Raw genomic sequence first — 18,673 nt, forward strand, 5'->3', positions numbered from 1 at the left:
ACAATCACCAATTCACACATTATTCAGCCCTGGCAGACATTTGTCTCTCTAGTAACTAATAACAAAGAGCAAACATTCATGAGTGCTCTGTGAATAGTGTTCCCAGTGCTACATACACTTTTATTCACAGTAATACTGTCAGGGTAGGTTGTAAGGAGGTAGGTAGTAAGTTTGTATCTCCATTTCTTTCTTTCTTTCTTTTTTTTTTTTTTGAGATGGAATCTCGCTCTACTGGAGCGCAGTGGCACGATCTCAGCACACTGCAGCCTCCACCTCCCAGGTTCAAGCTATTCTCCTGCCTTAGTCTCCCAAGTAGCTGGGATTACAGATGCCTGCCACCATGTCTGGCTAATTTTTGTAATTTTAGTAGAGACAGGCTTTCACCATGTTGGCCAGGCTGGTCTCAAACTCCTGACATCAGGTGATCCACCCACCTCAGCCTCCCAAAGTGCTGGTGGGAGCCACCGCGCCCAGCCTCCATATATATATATTTTTTTGAGATGGAGTCTCACTCTGTCACCGAGGCTGGAGTGCAGTGGCGCGATCTCAGCTCACTAGAAGCTCCGCCTCCCGGGTTCACGCCATTCTCCTGCCTCAGCCTACAGGCGCCCGCCACCATGCCCGGCTAATTTTTTTTGTATTTTTAGTAGAGACGGGGTTTCAGTGTGTTAGCCAGGATGGTCTCGATCTCCTGACCTTGTGATCCACCTGCCTCAGCCTCCCAAAGTGCTGGGATTACAGGCGTGAGCCAGTGCGCCTGCCAGCCTCCACATTATTTTATTTTATTTTATATTATGTTCATTTATTTATTGAGACAGAGTCTCGTTCTGTCTCCCAGGCTGAAGAATGAGTTCAGCTACTCTAGCTACCAAGTTCTCGGGGGAACTGCCAACCTATTCACCCCATTCCCCATCATAAATCACCTATAAGTAAAAGATACTGTGCAAGTATTCCATTTTTTCCACTCTATACTGAATGTGTATCTTTGGTTAATGCCATCTTTCAAATATAAAATTTAAGAAAACAAAATTAAACAAAACAAACTTATGATTGGAATTGAAATTTTTCAGATTTCAGGGCAATTCATAATCAGTTTGGTAGCTAGAGTAGCTGAACTCATTCTTCCTCTCTTGCCCCACTCTCCGGAGGTATCTAGGGCTTGTTCCTGCCTGGATTGTAGCTACAGAGAAGTGCAGCTCAAGACCTACTGCTGGAAAGAGGGACTCCTGGGGTCAGCTTCTCTGGCTTCTACTCACTATGGGATAGCTCCTCTGAGGGCAAAAGATAAAGCTTTAACTTATCACCCTGACACTTGCAGGCAATTTTCTAAAACAACCCAATGTCCGGAACTGATTCCTTCTTGCCATTTACAGTAACTACAACCACGGTGGCTGCTATAGGAAGGATGTGGGGAAGGGGAAGGGGAAGGGCAGGGAAAAGCCTGACTTACATCATATCTCTTGGCCACCTCCAGCAATTCATTCAACAAATATACCTTCTATGCCAACAATATGCTCAGTGATGACACAATGAAGGGCAAAAACCCCATAGTCCATGACCAAATTGTTCTATTAGAGGTCTTAAGATATCATTAAGGAGATGATCACATGAATAAATGTGAGATTAAAACTATTTTTTAAAAAAAGCCTCAAAGGAAAGGTCTATGAAAACATAAAACAGGGACCTAACCTATTTTTCAGGGTGAGGAATTACTTCTGTATTTCTCTTAGCCATCCAGGTAAAGATCTAAATGATAAGCAAGAGTTAAGTGAAAAGAGAGTAAGGGGGCTTTCCAGGCAGAGGGAGCAGAATGAACAAAGCCCTTGTCAGAAGAGAAGAGAGGCTGAAATGCAGGGAGCAGGAGGTTGTGGAGATGTGGAGAGAGGCCAGATTATGGATGGCTCTACTGTAGGCCAAATTAAGGATTTTTTTTTTTTTTTTTTTTTTTGAGATGGAACCTCACTCTGTCACCAGGCTGGAGTGCAGTGGTGTGATCTAGGCTCACTGCAACCTCTGCCTCCCAGGTTCAAGTGATTCTCCTGCCTCAGCCTCCCAAGTAGCTGGGATTACAGGCACACTCCACCACGCCCAGTTAATTTTTGTATTTTTAGTAGAGATGGGGTTTTAGCATGTTGGCCAGGATGGTCTTGATCTCTTGATCTGCCTGCCTCAGTCTCCCAAAGTGCTGGGATGATAGGTGTGAGCCACCGTGCTGGCCCAGTTAAGGTGGCAGGTGCCTGTAATCCCAGCTACTTGGGAGGCTGAGGCAGGAGAACTGCTTGAACCTGGGAGGCAGAAGTTGCAGTGAGCCGAAATTGTGCCACTGCACTCCAACCTGGGGAACAGAGTAAGACTCTGTCTAAAACAAAACAAACAAAAAAGTCACTCCTTCCAACTGCTCTACAGATAATAGATTAGGGGGTGCAGAGTGACTGTGGGAGATGAGGCTATTGCAGACATCCAGGTGAGATGATGGTAGCTTGGAACAGGGTGGAGGTGGAAGAAATAGAAAGAAGTAAACCTACCAAAACATAATTCAGAGATAAAACTGATAGGCTTGGACATGCACAATGAGAGAGAAGAGGTATCAAGGACTCCTAGGTTTCTGGCTTAGGCACTGGGTGGATGGTGGTGCCTCTCAATGACACAAGTTTCAATGGAAGAGGAGCCAGTTTCAGGGGGAAGAGAGTGAAAGTCCAGCAAAGTCTAGAGAAGAGAGTCTGAAGTGCCTGGAAGACATACAGATGGACAAGCCAGGTTGATAGTACGGGTCTAGAGCTCAGTGGAAAGGTTTAGGCTGGAGACACTGATTTTAGGGTCATCAGTGTGTGGAGGACAATGGAAGCCATGAGTGTGTGTAAGACTGCCTAGGGAGAAAACAGATAGCACGCCTGAAGGAATGGTATCATCTCAGAGCTTGACAAAGAAGGATAAGCAAACAGGTACTACCAGAGAAGTAAGAGAAAACCAGGACAGTATGGAATGTCACGAAAGCCAAGGGAAGAGAACATTTCAAGATTGACAGATACTAATAATAAATGCTAACATCTGTTAAGTCCCAGTCATGGCCAGGCATTAAGCTCAGGACTTTGAATACACGATTGAATTTAATGTGCTTAACAACTTTTTGAGGTGAGAGCCATTTCCCTTTTCATAGACAAGGAAACTGTGGCAAAGAGTGGTTTAAGCAGCTGACTCATGGTCAGGTGGCTGGTAAGTGAAGCTGGCATTTAAGCCCAAGCAGCCTGACTCCGAACTCGATCCACTTTTCTCTAATACAACCCTTAGTGCAGTTTGGGAGGTCATATAAGATGAAGCCTGAAGAGTGGTCAGTGGACAGGCTGATGAGGCTGTTATTTGGAACATTACTAAAGGAATGTTGTTTCAGGGCAGAAAAGGAGTGGAAGCCAGGCTGGAGCCCATGGTTAGAAATGCTCCATGACATTCTCTATTTCCAGCTGTCTTAGGGAACCAATTAAGAGACCAGGCCAGGCGCCATGGCTCATACCTATAATCCCAACACTTTGGAGTTTGAGACCAGCCTGGGCAACAGAGCAAGACCCTGTCTCTACCAAAAAAAAAAAAAAAAAAAAATTAGCTGGGCATGGTAGTGTGTGCCTGTAGTCCGCTACTCAAGAGGATTGTTTAAGCCTGGGAGATTGAGGCTGTAGTAAGCTATCATCACGCCACTGCACTCCAGCCTGGGCAATAGAGCAAGATCTGTTTTAAAAATAAATAAGCTAATTAGGCCGGGTGCGGTGGCTCATGCCTGTAATCCCAGCACTTTGGGAGGCTGAGGCAGGTGGATCACGAGGTCAGGAGATCGAGACCATCCTGGCTAACACGGTGAAACCCCGTCTCTACTAAAAATACAAAAAATTAGCCGGGCATGGTGGTGGACACCTGTAGTCCCAGCTACTCGGGAGGCTGAGGCAGGAGAATGGTGTGAACCTGGGAGGCGGAGCTTGCAGTGAGTTGAGATCATGCCACTGCACTCCAGCCTGGGGACAGAGCAAGACTTCGTCTCAAAAAATAAATAAATAAATAAGCTAATTAATGAATTAAGAAGCCAGGCTAGTATGCCAACTCCACATCCCCCACAGTGCCGTATTTGATGGCTTTTATATATAGCAAATGACACTTGATACATTTGGATAGTTAATATAAGATGCACAATGCTGCTATATGCTGCTGCTAATCCTTCACATTAAAACATGCTAATGTTTTCAGAGTCCTTGATCATCACAACTACTCCATGAGATGGATTACTTTTATGACATTTTACAGATAAGAAACTGAGGCTCACGGGGGCTAAGGAACTTGCCCACAGTTACACAGTTAGCCTAGCTCAACTAAGACTCAAATCAGATTTTCTGTCTCCAAGTCTACTGTTTTTTTTTCCTGGGAGTCCTAGTGGAAAGAGGACTCTCTTGGGAGCCAGGGAGACCTGAGTTCAAGTATCAGCTGTGTGTCCCTGGACAAGTTAATCCACCTTTCTGGGTCTTCTTGTTTTAGTATAAAATGGGGGTTGCACTGGCCAGGCACAGTGGCTTACTCCCATAATCCCAGCACTTTGGGAGGCTGAGGCAGGAGGATCACTTGAGCTCAGGAGTTCAAGATCAGCCTAGGCAACATAGTATTAATAAGACCTTGTCTCTACTTAAAATAAAAAAAAATTGGCAAGGTGTGGTAGCACGCCTGTAGTCTGAGCTGCTTGCAAGGCTGAGGTGGGAGGATTGCTTGAGCTCAGGAGGTTGAGGCTGCAGTGAACTATGATTGTACCAGTGCGCTGTAGCCTGGACAACAGAGCCAGACCCTATCTCAAAAAAAGGTGGGGGTTGCAGGGTTATTTTGAGGACTGAATCAGATAATCTAAGTGTGGTTCTTAATACAACGTTTAATTAATATCAGTTATCTATCTCTGGCCTCACCTCTCTCCATTTTTCTACCCCTGCCTCCTATTGCAGCTTGAAGTGTCTATGGGTCCTTAGTTCTCTCTTCCCAAAGTAAAGAGCAGGATTAAGGCACATTCAAGGTCATATGCTGCTGCTACATCCTAGGAGTACCGCTCTGTGGTCAGGCTGGAGTCTCTTGTCGGGGCAGAGGAAGACCCAGATGTCTGCCCTTCCTTCTGCTGTCAGGCAGGCCCCAGCCCCCTGTCCAATAGCCAGCCTTAAGGATCTACTGGCTGGCTATTTCCTAAAACATAAACTGGACAAATGAGTAAACACCTTCTGGAGAAGGCCACAGCCAGAATCAAAGGTTTAGGCTAGTAAGTGTGGCAGCAACATCAACAGCACAACAGCAGATGGCAGGGTTGCTCCACTGACTCTACATCAGGAGCCTGAGACCCAGAAGAAAGTTAATAGCACTTTTGTTGACATTTTAGAGTCTATGAAGCCTTTGAACTAATACCCTTCAATGTTATCTGACACTACCAGTGTGTGGCAGGCAGGGTGAGGGCTTTTTACCCCATTTTATAGAAGAGGTAACTGAGCTTCAGTGAGGTTAAGAAATATGCTTGTATTCAAGAATGCCAAGAGACTCTTGCAGGCAAGAAGTAAGAATGCCTGAGTTCAAATCCCAGCTATGCTACCTGTTAGCTCTGTGACTTTAAGCAAGTAACCTCCATTTCCCTATTCTTGAAGTAGGTAAGACCAGTACATTTTATTGAGTCATTGTAAGGATTAAATGTGCTATGCATGTCATATGCTTAGGAGGGTGTCTGGCACAGAGTACTCAATAAGTGGTACCTATTACTGTAATTATGATTCTACCAGGCTTGCTTAGATGGGGATGAGGGAGAGTAAATGAATGTGCCTTTCAGCATCACAGAAAGTACCCTGCTGTCAGCCAGCACATTACAACACAGTCTCTGGTTGCTACGTGTGTTATTTCTTCACTGGCCTTCCTGGAGTCACTAAATTTAGCGGAAACAGTCTGTTGCCTGATGCAGTGACCACAGTCTTCTATCTGCATTAGCCCTATTCCAGGGTATAGGTATTAGTAACCACTTCTCAAAAGTGAAAGCTCAAATAGTCTTGTGTTTGCGATCCTGAGAAAGGAGGTCCTGAAAGTTCCCAGGAGACTTAAGAGCGGTGGATTTTCCTTCTGATAATGCTGTTAGGAACTAGGTCAAGCAATACAGACCTAGGCTGGGACCATCAAGACTAATAGGGGTAGCTTTTCTTCCCTCCTCCTAAGCCAAACACCTTTGATCAGGGTGAAGGGACAATCATCAGAAAAGTTGTCAAGGTCCTTTGGCTTGCTAACATGCCAAGAGGCTAGGTCACAATTCACAGCTCCACACTTTAACCTCAGCTACAAATGACACGCTCTCTGGCTACTCTCCTGGCCTCCCCTAAGGAGAGAGAGCCAGGTCCAGAGAATGTCAGAAAGGATTGCCCCAGATATAGCATTAATGGCACTGCTCAAGGAAAGGAAAGAGAGGTACTCAGAGTTTTAAAAAAGGCCTGTTGGGTTGGTCTGAGTACAATGGTGTTTACAAATAATTGATCACTACGAGTTACAGATTTCTTTGTTCCTTTTCCACTCCCACAATTTCACTTCAGCAGCCTAAAAAAAAAAAAGAAACAAAAGGAAAAAAGGAAAAAAATAGAGGCCTGTTGGGAAGGCTTGGGAGGACTGGTCAGCCATATATCCAGGAGATCCACAGATCCTGGCCAGCCGCCTAATCACACCAGCACAATTACTGACAGAGCTACTTTCAGTTTTGTCACTGGCCTCCATTGCACAGTCCCAGGTTCCAGCTTTAAGCAGCTTCCTGTTGTCCTGGGCACCTGAGGGTCTGTCGGAAGGTTAACAGACGTAGGATTATGGATGTGGCTGCAGACAGGAGAATGGGATAATGTAAGGGGGAGATGAGGGGAGGAGTTTAGGGTGGACCCCAGCAATTTCTCCATTCAATATCCAGCCCCACCCCGTGACTAGGAAAACAAAGGTATTGGGGGAAGGGGAGAAGAAAAGTCACTTCCTTTATTGTAACTGTAGCCCAGCTGGGTAAGAGCAAGGCTGGAAGGGGACCATGAAGAATGAATTTCTCTGAGTAGCACAGAGGGAGAGTCCTGCTCCCAGCAGGCCTGCACTACTCAGGTACTCTAAATTCATCAGAGAAACGCTGGCAAGCTGGTGTGGGAGAGATCTTACAAGACCATTCAGGTTGATGCCCCTTGTTCCTCAAAACCCAGGTTATCTCTGTGGTCAGACAAATACAATCCTTCCTAGCCCTGAAGATTTTCCTCCAACTGGGACAAAAGTCAAATTAGATCCAAAAGACAGTCACTCTTCCCAGGGCAAATTACCAAGCTCTATCTGAGGGTGCCATGTCATCCAGTGTGAACTTACCAGGGAAAAGCTCAGAAGTCAGGAGATGTGCTCCTTCAGTACAGCTAGATTAGAGTCTCTGTCCTCAAAGGTAAAGCTGCAACTAGGAGACAGAACCTAGATACTCTATTTCCTCCACAGGAATGATATTTGGCTTGATTGTGTCAGGGCAGTTCAAAGTTGCCCTTAATCCCTGGGGCTCCACATCAGATAACCAATGAATGTATAATAAGAGAAATGTATACATGTAGGTGTATATAGACACACACAGCATAATATAAAGTGACAGTTACTGATTATTAATGGTTTTTTTTTTCATTTGTTTTGAGACAGGGGTCTCACTTTGTCCCCCAGGCTGGAGTACAGTGGCATGATCAAGGCTCACTACAGCCTTGATATCCTGGGCTCAGGTAATCATCACTCCTCAGCCTCCCAGGTAGCTGGGAGGTACATGCCATCACTCCTGACTAATATTTTTGTGTTTTTTGTAGAGGTGGAGTTTTGCCATGTTGGCCAGGCTGGTCTCAAACTCCTGGGCTTAAGCGATTCTTCTTTCTTGGCCTCCCAAAGTGCTAGGATTACAGGCATAAGCCACCATGTCTGGCCCTATTAAGGGTTTTCTATATGTCAGATACTATGCTAGTCACTTTGTATAGGTTATCACATTTAATCCTCACTAACAACCACGTGGCATGAGTAATATTCTTATCCTCATTTTACAGATTGGTGCCTGAAGCTCAGGGAAGTCACTAAAGGCTAGTTAATAAATTGCAAAGTCGGGATTTAAAACCATAGTCTCATTCCATAGCCTGCACTCTTGGTTGCTTTTGTTTGTTTGTTTGTTTTTTGAGACGGAGTTTCCCTCTTGTTGCCCAGGCTAGAGTGTAATGGCACAATCTCGGCTCACCGCAACCTCCGCTTCCTGAATTCAAGCGATTCTCCTGCCTCAGCTTCCCAAGTAGCTGGGATTACCACCATGCCAAGCTGATTTTTTTCTGTATTTAGTAGAGACGGGGTTTCACCATGTTGGTCAGGCTGGTTTCAAACTCCTGACCTCAGGTGCTCCACCTGCCTTGGCCTCCCAAAGTGCTGGGATTACAGGCATGAGCCACCACACCTGGCCTGCCTGTACTCTTATCTACCATGCTAACATATCTTACTGCCTCTTTATGTGTCTGTGTACATGTTTATCTTTCTGTCTCTCTCTCTCACACACACACACACACACACACACACACACACACGCATGCACACATTGCTAACAAGCTAGCATCTGACTAGACCTACAAATAACCCAAGACTTCAGTTCTAAGACCAGCTTTTGTCATCCATGGCCCAGGCAACCCTGAGCAAGTCTTTTTAGTTTCAGGTCTCTCGTCTATGATATAAATGGGTTATACTATATAGTAGGTGGTTTCTTCTAGTTCTGAAGTTTTTTTTTTTTTTTTTTGAGACAGAGTCTCGCCCTGTCGCCCAGGCTGGAGTGCAGTGGCCTGATCTCAGCTCACTGCAAGCTCCGCCTCCCGGGTTTACGCCATTCTCCTACCTCAGCCTCCCGAATAGCTGGGACTACAGGCGCCCGCCACCTCGCCCAGCTAGTTTTTTGTATTTTTAGTAGAGACGGGGTTTCACCGTGTTAGCCAGGATGGTCTCGATATCCTGACCTCGTGATCCGCCCGTCTCGGCCTCCCAAAGTGCTGGGATTACAGGCTTGAGCCACCGCGCCCGGCCCTGAAGTTTTTAAGCTCTAGAAGGATCCAGAAATTCCAAAGATTAACTTGCTCTACCCTGTCCTGCTTATTTTGGATAGAAAATATTCATACACATAGGAAAACAGCAAAAACAAATATGAACATATGGGTTACATGCCAAGGCAAGACCCAATCTGTGAATTCATTGGGCTTTGATGTTACTTATTGGTCTCAGCTATAAAATGAAAGGGCCAGTCAAAGGCTTTAACTATAAGGTCCCTTACAGCTCTGACACTCTCTGCTCCTATCATACTAAATGGAACAGAAAAGACAGAACCAACTTCCCTGGGAGTAAAAGGGGCAAGAACCAAGGCAATAAGATCCACAGAAAAGACTTGAGAGCTCTGAGTTATAGCTGAAAGGAAAGGGTAATAATGCTGGTTCCTCTCCAACTCTTCCAGAGGCCAGATGTCTCCAGGCCAATCCCGTACATGGTTCCCAGGGAAAAGGCAAGTGTTGAAAGGTCAACTCAATTACTTGGTATAAGCACATGGATGCTTTACAACAAGAGCTATGTGCGGGAGTTGGAATCTACAACACAAGGTGCTTGTCTAGTCTATCTCATTCTGTGCTCTTATATCTCAGATATAAGTCTATCTTATATCTGTGCTCATGTGATATAAGCACAGCCCCACCACTTCAGACCTTGGGGGCCAGGCATGCCCATTCAGCCTCTGGAGTGGACTGCTCTTCTTTCTACCAACAAATTTCAACTATTTTATGTTGTGAATAATACAAAGATAAGTTCCCACCCTTGAGGATTCCAATTTGATGGGAGGAAGGAATAACCATTCACTGGGTATCTACCAAGTACTGGGTACACTGTATGTATTATTTCATTCAATCTCAACAAGATTATTACCATTCATTTTCCAGATGAGGAAACTGAGCCTCAGACAGCAGGAACAAATCTGATTTGAAGTCTGTATAATTTTAAAGAAACTGAGCTGCCTACAAAAATAATGTAGCTATAGGCAGGGCACGGTGGCTCATGCCTGTAATCCCAGCACTTTGGGAGGCCGAGGCAGGTGGATCACCTGAGGCCAGGAGTTCAAGACCAGCCTGGCCAAAAAGGTGAAACCCTGTCTCTACTAAAAATACAAAAAGGTGCTGGGCGTGGTGGCAGGTGCTTGTAGTCTTACCCACTCGGGGGGCTGAGGCAGGAGAATTGCTTGAACTCGGGAGGCAGAGGTTGCAATGAGCCGAGATCGCACCACTGCACTCCAGCATGGGCGACAAAGCGATATTCTGTCTCAATAATAATAATAATAACAATAATGTAGCTATAATAAAGCTAGTAACAAAAAGTAGGAACCTAGGGAGGCATTCTGTGGTGAGGAAGAGCTGGCTCGGCCAGCCACATTAAAAACAACTCTTGGCTGGGCGCAGTGGTTCACGCCTGTAATTCCAGCACTTTGGGAGGCCGAGGTGGGTGGATCATTTGAGGTCAGGAGTTCAAGACCAGGCTGACCAACATGTTGAAACCTCGTATCTACTAAAATACAAAAATTAGCGGGGCATGGTGGCAGGCACCTGTAATCTCAGCTACTTGGGAAGCTGAGGCAGAAGAATCACTTGAACCCAGGAGGCAGAGGTTGCAGTGAGCCAAGATCGCACCACTGCACTCCAGCCTGGGCAACAGTGAGACTCCCTCTAATAACGTAACGTAACGTAACGTAACGTAACGTAACGTAACGTAACGTAACATAAAAATAAAAACAACTCTTGAAGTACCTGCATAATCTGTAGTGCAGCCACAGGAAAGTCACTCTTCCTGGGCCTCAGTTTCCTCACCCATAAAGTGAAGGATATGGGACAACCCTGGAAAGGGCTCCTCTCATCCCCCACCCTGCCTCCAGCTGCCCATTTGTGGCTCTTCCAATTTAACCTGGGTTCAGGGGGGCCACACTTGAGGTTTGGTCATGAGCTCTTCTTTGGTACATTCCTTTCCCTACCCTAAGATTGAAATTCTCAACTCAGAAGATTGTTTCTGTGTTTTCCACCAGAATATGAAATAGTGCTTGGCCCATAGTACACTAGTAAAGACAGGAAGATAGGCCCACCTACCGGAAGCAAGAGCCGTGCCAGGTTTCGTTGACAGTCCTGTACCATATCTGGCTTGGAGCAATGCGGTCCCCACAGCCTGGACACCTCCAGACATCTTCACCTGCACACAAAACCAAGAGGCTGAGAGGCCCAAAGCAGCAGGAGGCAAAGGGACAGCATTCCTACCATGTAGAATAAGAGCATCTCATTTGAATTACTAGCATCTCATTTGAAAGGGTTAGGCCAATGCTCTGCTAGATGCACAGTTTCCGCCTCCACAAGATCTCTGGTAAGCACTTGTCCAACCTCTGATCATCTCTCCAGGGACAAGGAACTCATGGCCTCAAAAGTAGTCTCATTCCATTTTCTAAAAATGGTTCTGATTATCCTTTTTTCTACTGAAACAAAACTTGCCTTTTTCTAGAACTTTCAGCCTTTGCTTATAGCTCTGAGAAGAAGAAACAAACACAATATCCTTTTCAGTGTCAGCCCTTCCTATGACTATCCCAGCCAACAGCCAGAAACTTCTCTTTGGATTAAACATGTTACTGCCTTTTCCTATACCTCAAAAGACCTGTTTTTTCAGATTTTTCCATCACCTAGTCCAAGAGCTCATTTATTCAACCAACATCATTGGTCCTCTAGATCAGCAGTCCCCAACCTTTTTGGCACCAGGCGCCAGTCTCATGGAAGATAATTTTTCCACGGACCCGAGGCTGGGGGTTGGGGGACAGGGGAGATGGTTTTGGTATCAAATTGTTCCAACTCAGATCATCAGCCATTAGTGAGATTCTCACATGGAGCATGCAACCCAGATCCCTTGCATGTTCAGTTCCAATAGGGTTCACATTCTTTTTTTTTTTTCTGAGACAGAGTCTCGCTCTGTCGCCCAGGCTGGAGTGCAGTGGCCGGATCTCAGCTCACTGCAAGCTCCACCTCCCGGGTTCACGCCATTCTCCTGCCTCAGCCTCCCGAGTAGCTGGGACTACAGGCGCCCGCCACCTCGCCCGGCTAGTTTTTTTTTTTTTGTATTTTTTAGTAGAGATGGGGTTTCACCATGTTAGCCAGGATGGTCTCGATCTCCTGACCTCGTGATCCGCCTGTCTCGGCCTCCCAAAGTGCTGGGATTACAGGCTTGAGCCACCGCGCCCAGCCCAGGTTCACATTCTTATGAGAATCTAATGCCACCACTGATCTGACAGGAGGTGGAGCTCAGGCAACAATGCTCACTGGCCCGCCGCTCACCTCCTGCTGTGCAGCCTGGTTCCCAAGAGGCCACAGACCCGTACCAGTTGGCGGTCCAGGGGCTGGGGACCCCTGTTGTCTTAGATACAAAGCTCTTTGTATGTTGGAGGCTGTTAGATTACATAATCTCTGCTCCTTAAGAAGGAAATCCACTGGAAAAGAACTGCTCTTTCATAGTGTTCATTTTTCACTTGGATGTTATTTCAGAGATAGAATCAAAGTACTATTTTAGTTCAGAAAAGGAAAAGTAATGAGTATAAAAGGGAAAGAACATTTAATGAATGCCTCATATATGTCAAGAACTCTGCTAGGTGCTTTCATAGACCTAATCTCATTTAATTCTCAAAACAATCCTGTGAGACAGATATTATTGTATTCACTTAATGGATATGAAAATTAAAACTTGGGCCGGGCGCAGTGGCTCAAGCCTGTAATCCCAGCACTTTGGGAGGCCGAGACCGGCGGCTCACGAGGTCAGGAGATCGAGACCATCCTGGCTAACACGGTGAAACCCCGTCTCCACTAAAAAATACAAAAAACTAGCAGGGCGAGGTGGCGGGCGCCTGTAGTCCCAGCTACTCAGGAGGCTGAGGCAGGAGAATGGTGTAAACCCGGGAGGCGGAACTTGCAGTGAGCTGAGATCTAGCCACTGCACTCCAGCCTGGGCGACAGAGTGAGACTCCGTCTCAAAAAAAAAAAGAAAATTAAAACTTGGGGCGGGGGGCAGGGTTGACTGGCTAAGTGGTGGATCTAGCATTCAAACTCAGGCCTGGCTCATTCTAAAGCTTCTGTTCTTTCCATTCTACCGTGTCAACTCTTGTTCACTCCAATGAGGGGAACCAGGAAAGTCTTTGTAGAGGAAGCTGACACTTGAGCTGCGCCTTGCAAGCTGGGGAAGACTTACCTACCACTGGCTGAGAAAGGAGAGTGAAGGGTTGTGCGAGCTGAGGGACCAGCATAGACAAAAGTACAGTTGGTCCATGTACCTTCAAAAAAGAGAGGCCCCAAACAAAATACAATACTCCTGGTATGGCTCAGATGACAACTTCTTGAAATAAAGAAGACAGCTGAGATCAAGCTGTGGTACCTGACTCAGCCCTAGAAAGCAGGACAAGGTTGTTACAAGACTCCCTTGTGTGCTCTGTGTATGCAGCTTTGTTCTCTCTGGGTAACTCCAGACTGCCACAGGCACAGTGACAGTCACCGAACCCTGTTTCACAGGCACAGGGGCCATGAATAGACAAAGCACAGTTCCCGGCACTTCAAGATTGCTCAACATCATTCTGGAGCGGCCAATGTATACAGTTGTCCTCCTTCTTCCCCAGAGAAGAGTTAAACAAGCTGGCAAGAGGCTTTAAAACACCACCTCAACCTACCCATTCCTCTCTTCTCATGCCTCAGTAACAGGATAAATATATGCCCATCACTCATTCTTCCTGGGTCTAAAATCCTCAGAATCCTTGTCAAGAGGGGCCTTTTTGGTTTTTAGGTGGCAGTGGTCAGAGAGTATGCCATCACTCTCACAAACTCCAAGGTAGAAAGTCTGAGAGATTCATTCAAACCAATCTCAGGTTGGGTTACCGACAGCAGGCAAGACAATGAATTAGTAAGAGATTTTAATGAACACAAACATCCAAATGAATCTTCCAAGTTTTGGAAATATTTTTGGAACTCTTACATGTAAGAGCTTTCAGGGTCAGTTTATGAGCTGCGCGCCCCACCTCCAGCAAATCCCATTATTTTAGAGCCGCACCTTGTTTCTTGTTTTTACTTTTTAACCCAAAAGCAATAGTCTCTAACCTGACCACCCACTTACTCAACAATTCAATCTCTTGGCTCTGAATGACTTCTATTTCCAAAATTCAAACAGGATCAGGACTTTCCACTATGAGGATATTCAAGACAACTTGTTATTGCCACACCCTCCAGAGCTTGCCCTGCTTTCTCCAGTCTTGGGAAACTCAAAGACATTCAGTTAACACTTACTTTAGTACCTGCTCTGGGTTAAGCATGAAAGACCCAAAAATCAAGACCCTCTACTCTCTCCTCTCATATCCACCTGGTTTCACTTTCCAAATGTCTCTCTAGTCCTTCCCTGTCCTTCACCCCAGTCCTACTTCAGATCTTTGGCTTCTTTTCCCTATCTACTATACTCGTAGCTGGCTCATCCACACTGCAAGCTATCTCAGCTCCAGGTTAGACTCCCCAGTGTCCAGTGAACACAGGCTGGGCTACTCAGTATGACACACCTGTTCTGGATCCCATTCCATCTTACTTCTTAGAAGAAGTGCACTTTTAGTTATCTTTACAGCACCCCTCTCCCTCACTGGTTCCTCATTATCATTTAAATAAGTTCAAGTCACTGCCATCAAAAAAACCTCTGGTACTCTTGCTTCAGCAGCACATACATTAAAATTGGACTGAGACAGGGAAGGTTAGCATGGCCCCTGCGCAAAGATTGACATGCAAACTCCTGAAGTGTTCTACACGTTAAATCTAATTTAAAAAAAACCAAACCTCTGGATCCCATTTTCTCCTCTAGCTATCACACTTGTTTCTCCCCTTCACAGCCACACGTATGAAAAAGTTGTCTTGGGAGGCCGAGGTGGGTGGATCATTTGAGGTCAGGAGTTTGAGACCAGCCTGGCCAACATGGTAAAACCCCACCTCTACTAAAACTACAAAAATTAGCCAGGCAAGGTGGTGCGCGCCTGTAGTCCCAGCTACTCAGGAAGCTGAGGCAGCAGAAGAATCACTTGAACCCAGGAGGTGGAGGTTGCAGTAATCTCGCCACTGCACTCCAGCCTGGGCGACAGAGCGAGACTCTGTCTCAAAAATAAATAAATAAAAGAGGCCGGGTGTGGTGGCTCACACCTGTAATCCCAGTACTTTGGGGGGCCAAGGCGGGCGGATCACCTGAGGTCGGGAGTTTGAGACCAGCCATGACCAACATGGAGAAACCCCATCTCTACTAAAAATACAAAATTAGCCAGGCATGGTGGTGCATGCCTGTAATCCCAGCTACTCGGGAGGCTGAGGCAGGAGAATGGCTTGAACCTGGGAGGCAGAGGTTGCAGTGAGCTGAGATCTCGCTACTGCACTCCAGCCTGGGCAATAAGAGCAAAACTCCGACTCAAAAAAAAAGAAAAAAGAAAAAAGTTGTCTACACATCACTGCCCTCATTTCCTCACTTCCCACTTTCTGCATAATGCACTGCAATCTGGCTTCCACCCCCACCATTTCTCTGAAACTGTCGCACCGAGGTCAACAGTAACAGTAACTGCTTATTGCTAAATTCAATGGACCCGCTTCAGTCATTCTTTCAGCAAATATTTATTGCATGCCAACTATGCATCTGACACTGTTTTGGGGAAAGAGGAGCAAACAAGAGAGAGATTTAACACAAAGCAAATATTAAACAATAATATAATTATTTATTGAGGGCCGGGCACAGTAGCTCATGCCTGTAATCCCAGCACTTTGGGAGGCCGAGGCAGGTGGATCACAAGGTCAGGAGTTCGAGACCAGCCTGGCCAATATGGTGAGACCCTGTCTCTCTTACAAATACAAAAATTAGCCAGGCGTGGTGGTGGGCGCCTGTAGTCCCAACTACTCGGGAGGCTGAGGCAAGATAATTGCTTGAACCCAGGCGGCGGAGGTTGCAGTGAGCCAAGATCATGCCACTGCACTCCAGCCTGGGAGACAGAGCAAGACACTGTCTCAAAAAAAATTAATAATAATTATTATTATTTATTTATAATTGGGGCAAGTGGTACAAAGATATCAAGTTCATAACTAGGAAAACAAAGGCAGGCAAAGTATTCCTTGAGGAAGTAATTTCCAAGCTGAGCTCTAAAGGATGAATACAAATTAACTAGGCAAAAAAGGGGGAAGGAAGTTGGTAACACTGGAGATGGGGGACATGTGTGAAGGCCCTGGAGCAGGAACAAAAAATTCTCACACATCATTAAAGTTGGCTATTGCTACCTCCAAAAGACTAGCAAACCATGTCTGGCCCCTGGTCTGCTACAATCCTTAAATAAACAATTACTGAAAGAGCAAATGGTCCTTACAATGTGGTCCCAAAGGACCCTTCTCTCTCACCATTCCTCACAAAAGAAGGCTCTAGTTACATGTTGACCTATTTTCTATTCCTGCCACCTTTATTCATGTACCTGCATCCTGACATTCACACCTCAAGTTATTCTTTATGTGTAAGACAGCTTCTCTATCTTTTCCCTTAATCAAATTTCTTTTTTTTTTTTGAGATGGAGTTTTGCTCTTGTTGCCCAGGCTGGAGTGCCATGGTGTGATCTCAGCTCACCACAACCTCTGCGTCCCGGGTTCAGGTGATTCTCCTGCCTCAGCCTCCTGAGTATAGCTGGGATTACAGACATGCGCCACCACACCCAGCAAATTTTGTATTTTTAGTAGAGATGGAGTTTATCCATGTTGGTCAGGCTGGTCTCGAACTCTCAACCTCAGGTGGTCTGCCCGCCTCGGCCTCCCAAAGTGCTGGGATTATAGGCATGAGCCACCGCTCCCGGCCCCTGAATCAAATTTCTATCCTTTCTTTAAAGTTCTCTAAAATCAGGCATGTTAGGCCGGGCGCGGTGGCTCAAGCCTGTAATTCCAGCACTTTGGGAGGCCGAGACGGGCGGATCACGAGGTCAGGAGATCGAGACCATCCTGGCTAACACGGTGAAACCCCGTCTCTACTAAAAATACAAAAAAAACTAGCCGGGCGAGGTGGCGGGCGCCTGTAGTCCCAGCTACTCGGGAGGCTGAGGCAGGAGAATGGCGTAAACCCGGGAGGCGGAGCTTGCAGTGAGCTGAGATCCGGCCACTGCACTCCAGCCTGGGTGACAGAGCGAGACTCCGTCTCAAAAAAAAAAAAAAAAAAAATCAGGCATGTTTGTTTCATTTTGTCTATGCCTCGTTACATAATTTGTTATTTAATTACAGTTCACTGCATATGCTTCTGTCTCCTTCAGTCCCTCTCTCTCCACTCTCCTCCCCCATACCCCATTCAGAGAACTAAGGTGCAGGAATTGTATCTTTATTATGTTCTTATCTCCAGGGTCTAACCTTGGGCCTGGTACAAAACAGACATTCCTTTGTGTGGTGAACCCAACTGAAAATTTGGATTCAACTGCCAGCTATAAAAGCAATTTCCAAAGATAAGCTCCAAAGGTCAGCACAGATGATTCCACTGGAATAACTGTTCTGGCTCCCAGATTACCTATGAGGAGTCTCATGTGGATAAACCTGGCCTCAGTTTGCCTGTTATGCATTCACACTGCTTTTCTGTTAGAAAGTACCTGAGCAAAGATATTCACCCAAAGCACACAGCCTCCTAAGCCCAGACCCTCTTCAAGAGAATACTTTTGGACTCTTCACCTCTCTTACAGTCTTAAAATTCATTGATCTAATTCTCTTATCACCTTTATTCTAGGAAATGTAAAAGAAATGCAATACTGCAGTGCAAAGTCTTAAGGATTTCTGTGAAGCCTAGTGGAGGACCAATCCAAAGTCCAGTCAGCTTCGGAAGTTCTTCCTTAGGAAAATATCTCATTGTACTAGGCTGTTCATTCTCTCCCTCTAGTGTTTACCTATCATATTTGCAGACTTATCAACAGTGGCTACTGATTGCTAAGAGTCCAGAAAAGGAGTTTGATTAAGTAAATGTTCACAGCACCTTCAAACAATAAAGGACCTTATTAGGTGCTTAATAAACAGAAAACTGTGTTTTCAGTTATTACTGGAGTTTGTTGCCTTTAGTAAGTGTAACTGTGCAACATAAGGTGAGCATTGCAACAAATGGCTCATTATAGAGGTTCTCACCTTTAAGACCTTTTCAATCTTGGTATAAAATACATTTACTTTACATTCACTTTACGTATGCTTCTCTCTCTCAACTTAATTAGCAATGTGGCCTTCAAACAATCTGTGAATCCACTGGGGCAGGCACAAAAAAAAAAAAAAAAAAAAAAAAAAAGAAGAAGAAGAAGAAGAAAAATAGACTTGCCTAACCATCACAAAGGTATTGAAAGATGGCCCAGCAGGGACTCAAACCCATGCTCAGAGACTACCACGCCAGTCATATCTTTAATACCCTGCGCAGCCTCAGACAAGTCGAAACTAGCTCAAGAACACACAGCTATTCAGCAGAAGGGCTTGGCCTGGTATCCCTGCACAGAGCCAATGCAGTCCCCACAATGTTCACCTTCAACTTGGTCTAAGAGCTTGGTTTCTGCAAATGAGTCCTTTTTAGGCTTCAAAATGGT

At 45.6% G+C, this 18,673-nt stretch overlaps 1 protein-coding gene and 1 non-coding gene across 4 annotated transcripts in view; one reads left to right on the forward strand and one right to left on the reverse strand.

Annotated features, from left to right (window-relative positions):
• The window catches only part of LIMK2 (LIM domain kinase 2), a 67,396-nt gene that overhangs the window by 41,423 nt on the left and 7,300 nt on the right, over positions 1–18,673 (reverse strand). For 2 of the 3 annotated variants that reach the window (XR_002725091.2, XM_023185451.2), the window contains exon 2: positions 11,163–11,262. The exons of the other annotated variant lie outside the window; for it this stretch is intronic. Coding sequence is in view for 1 of the 2 variants with exons in the window: in XM_023185451.2 (XP_023041219.1) it covers positions 11,163–11,262 (100 nt within the window). In the remaining variant the exon portion in view is untranslated. The remainder of the gene's footprint in view (positions 1–11,162; positions 11,263–18,673) is intronic. 3 annotated transcript variants of the gene reach the window in all.
• On the forward strand, positions 14,770–14,879 carry LOC111521854. Its single transcript, XR_002725097.2, has one exon. It is a non-coding gene; the product is annotated as a U6 spliceosomal RNA (small nuclear RNA).

The sequence above is a fragment of the Piliocolobus tephrosceles genome, chromosome 19, assembly GCF_002776525.5.
Source record: "Piliocolobus tephrosceles isolate RC106 chromosome 19, ASM277652v3, whole genome shotgun sequence".
NCBI classification, from domain to species: domain Eukaryota; kingdom Metazoa; phylum Chordata; class Mammalia; order Primates; family Cercopithecidae; genus Piliocolobus; species Piliocolobus tephrosceles.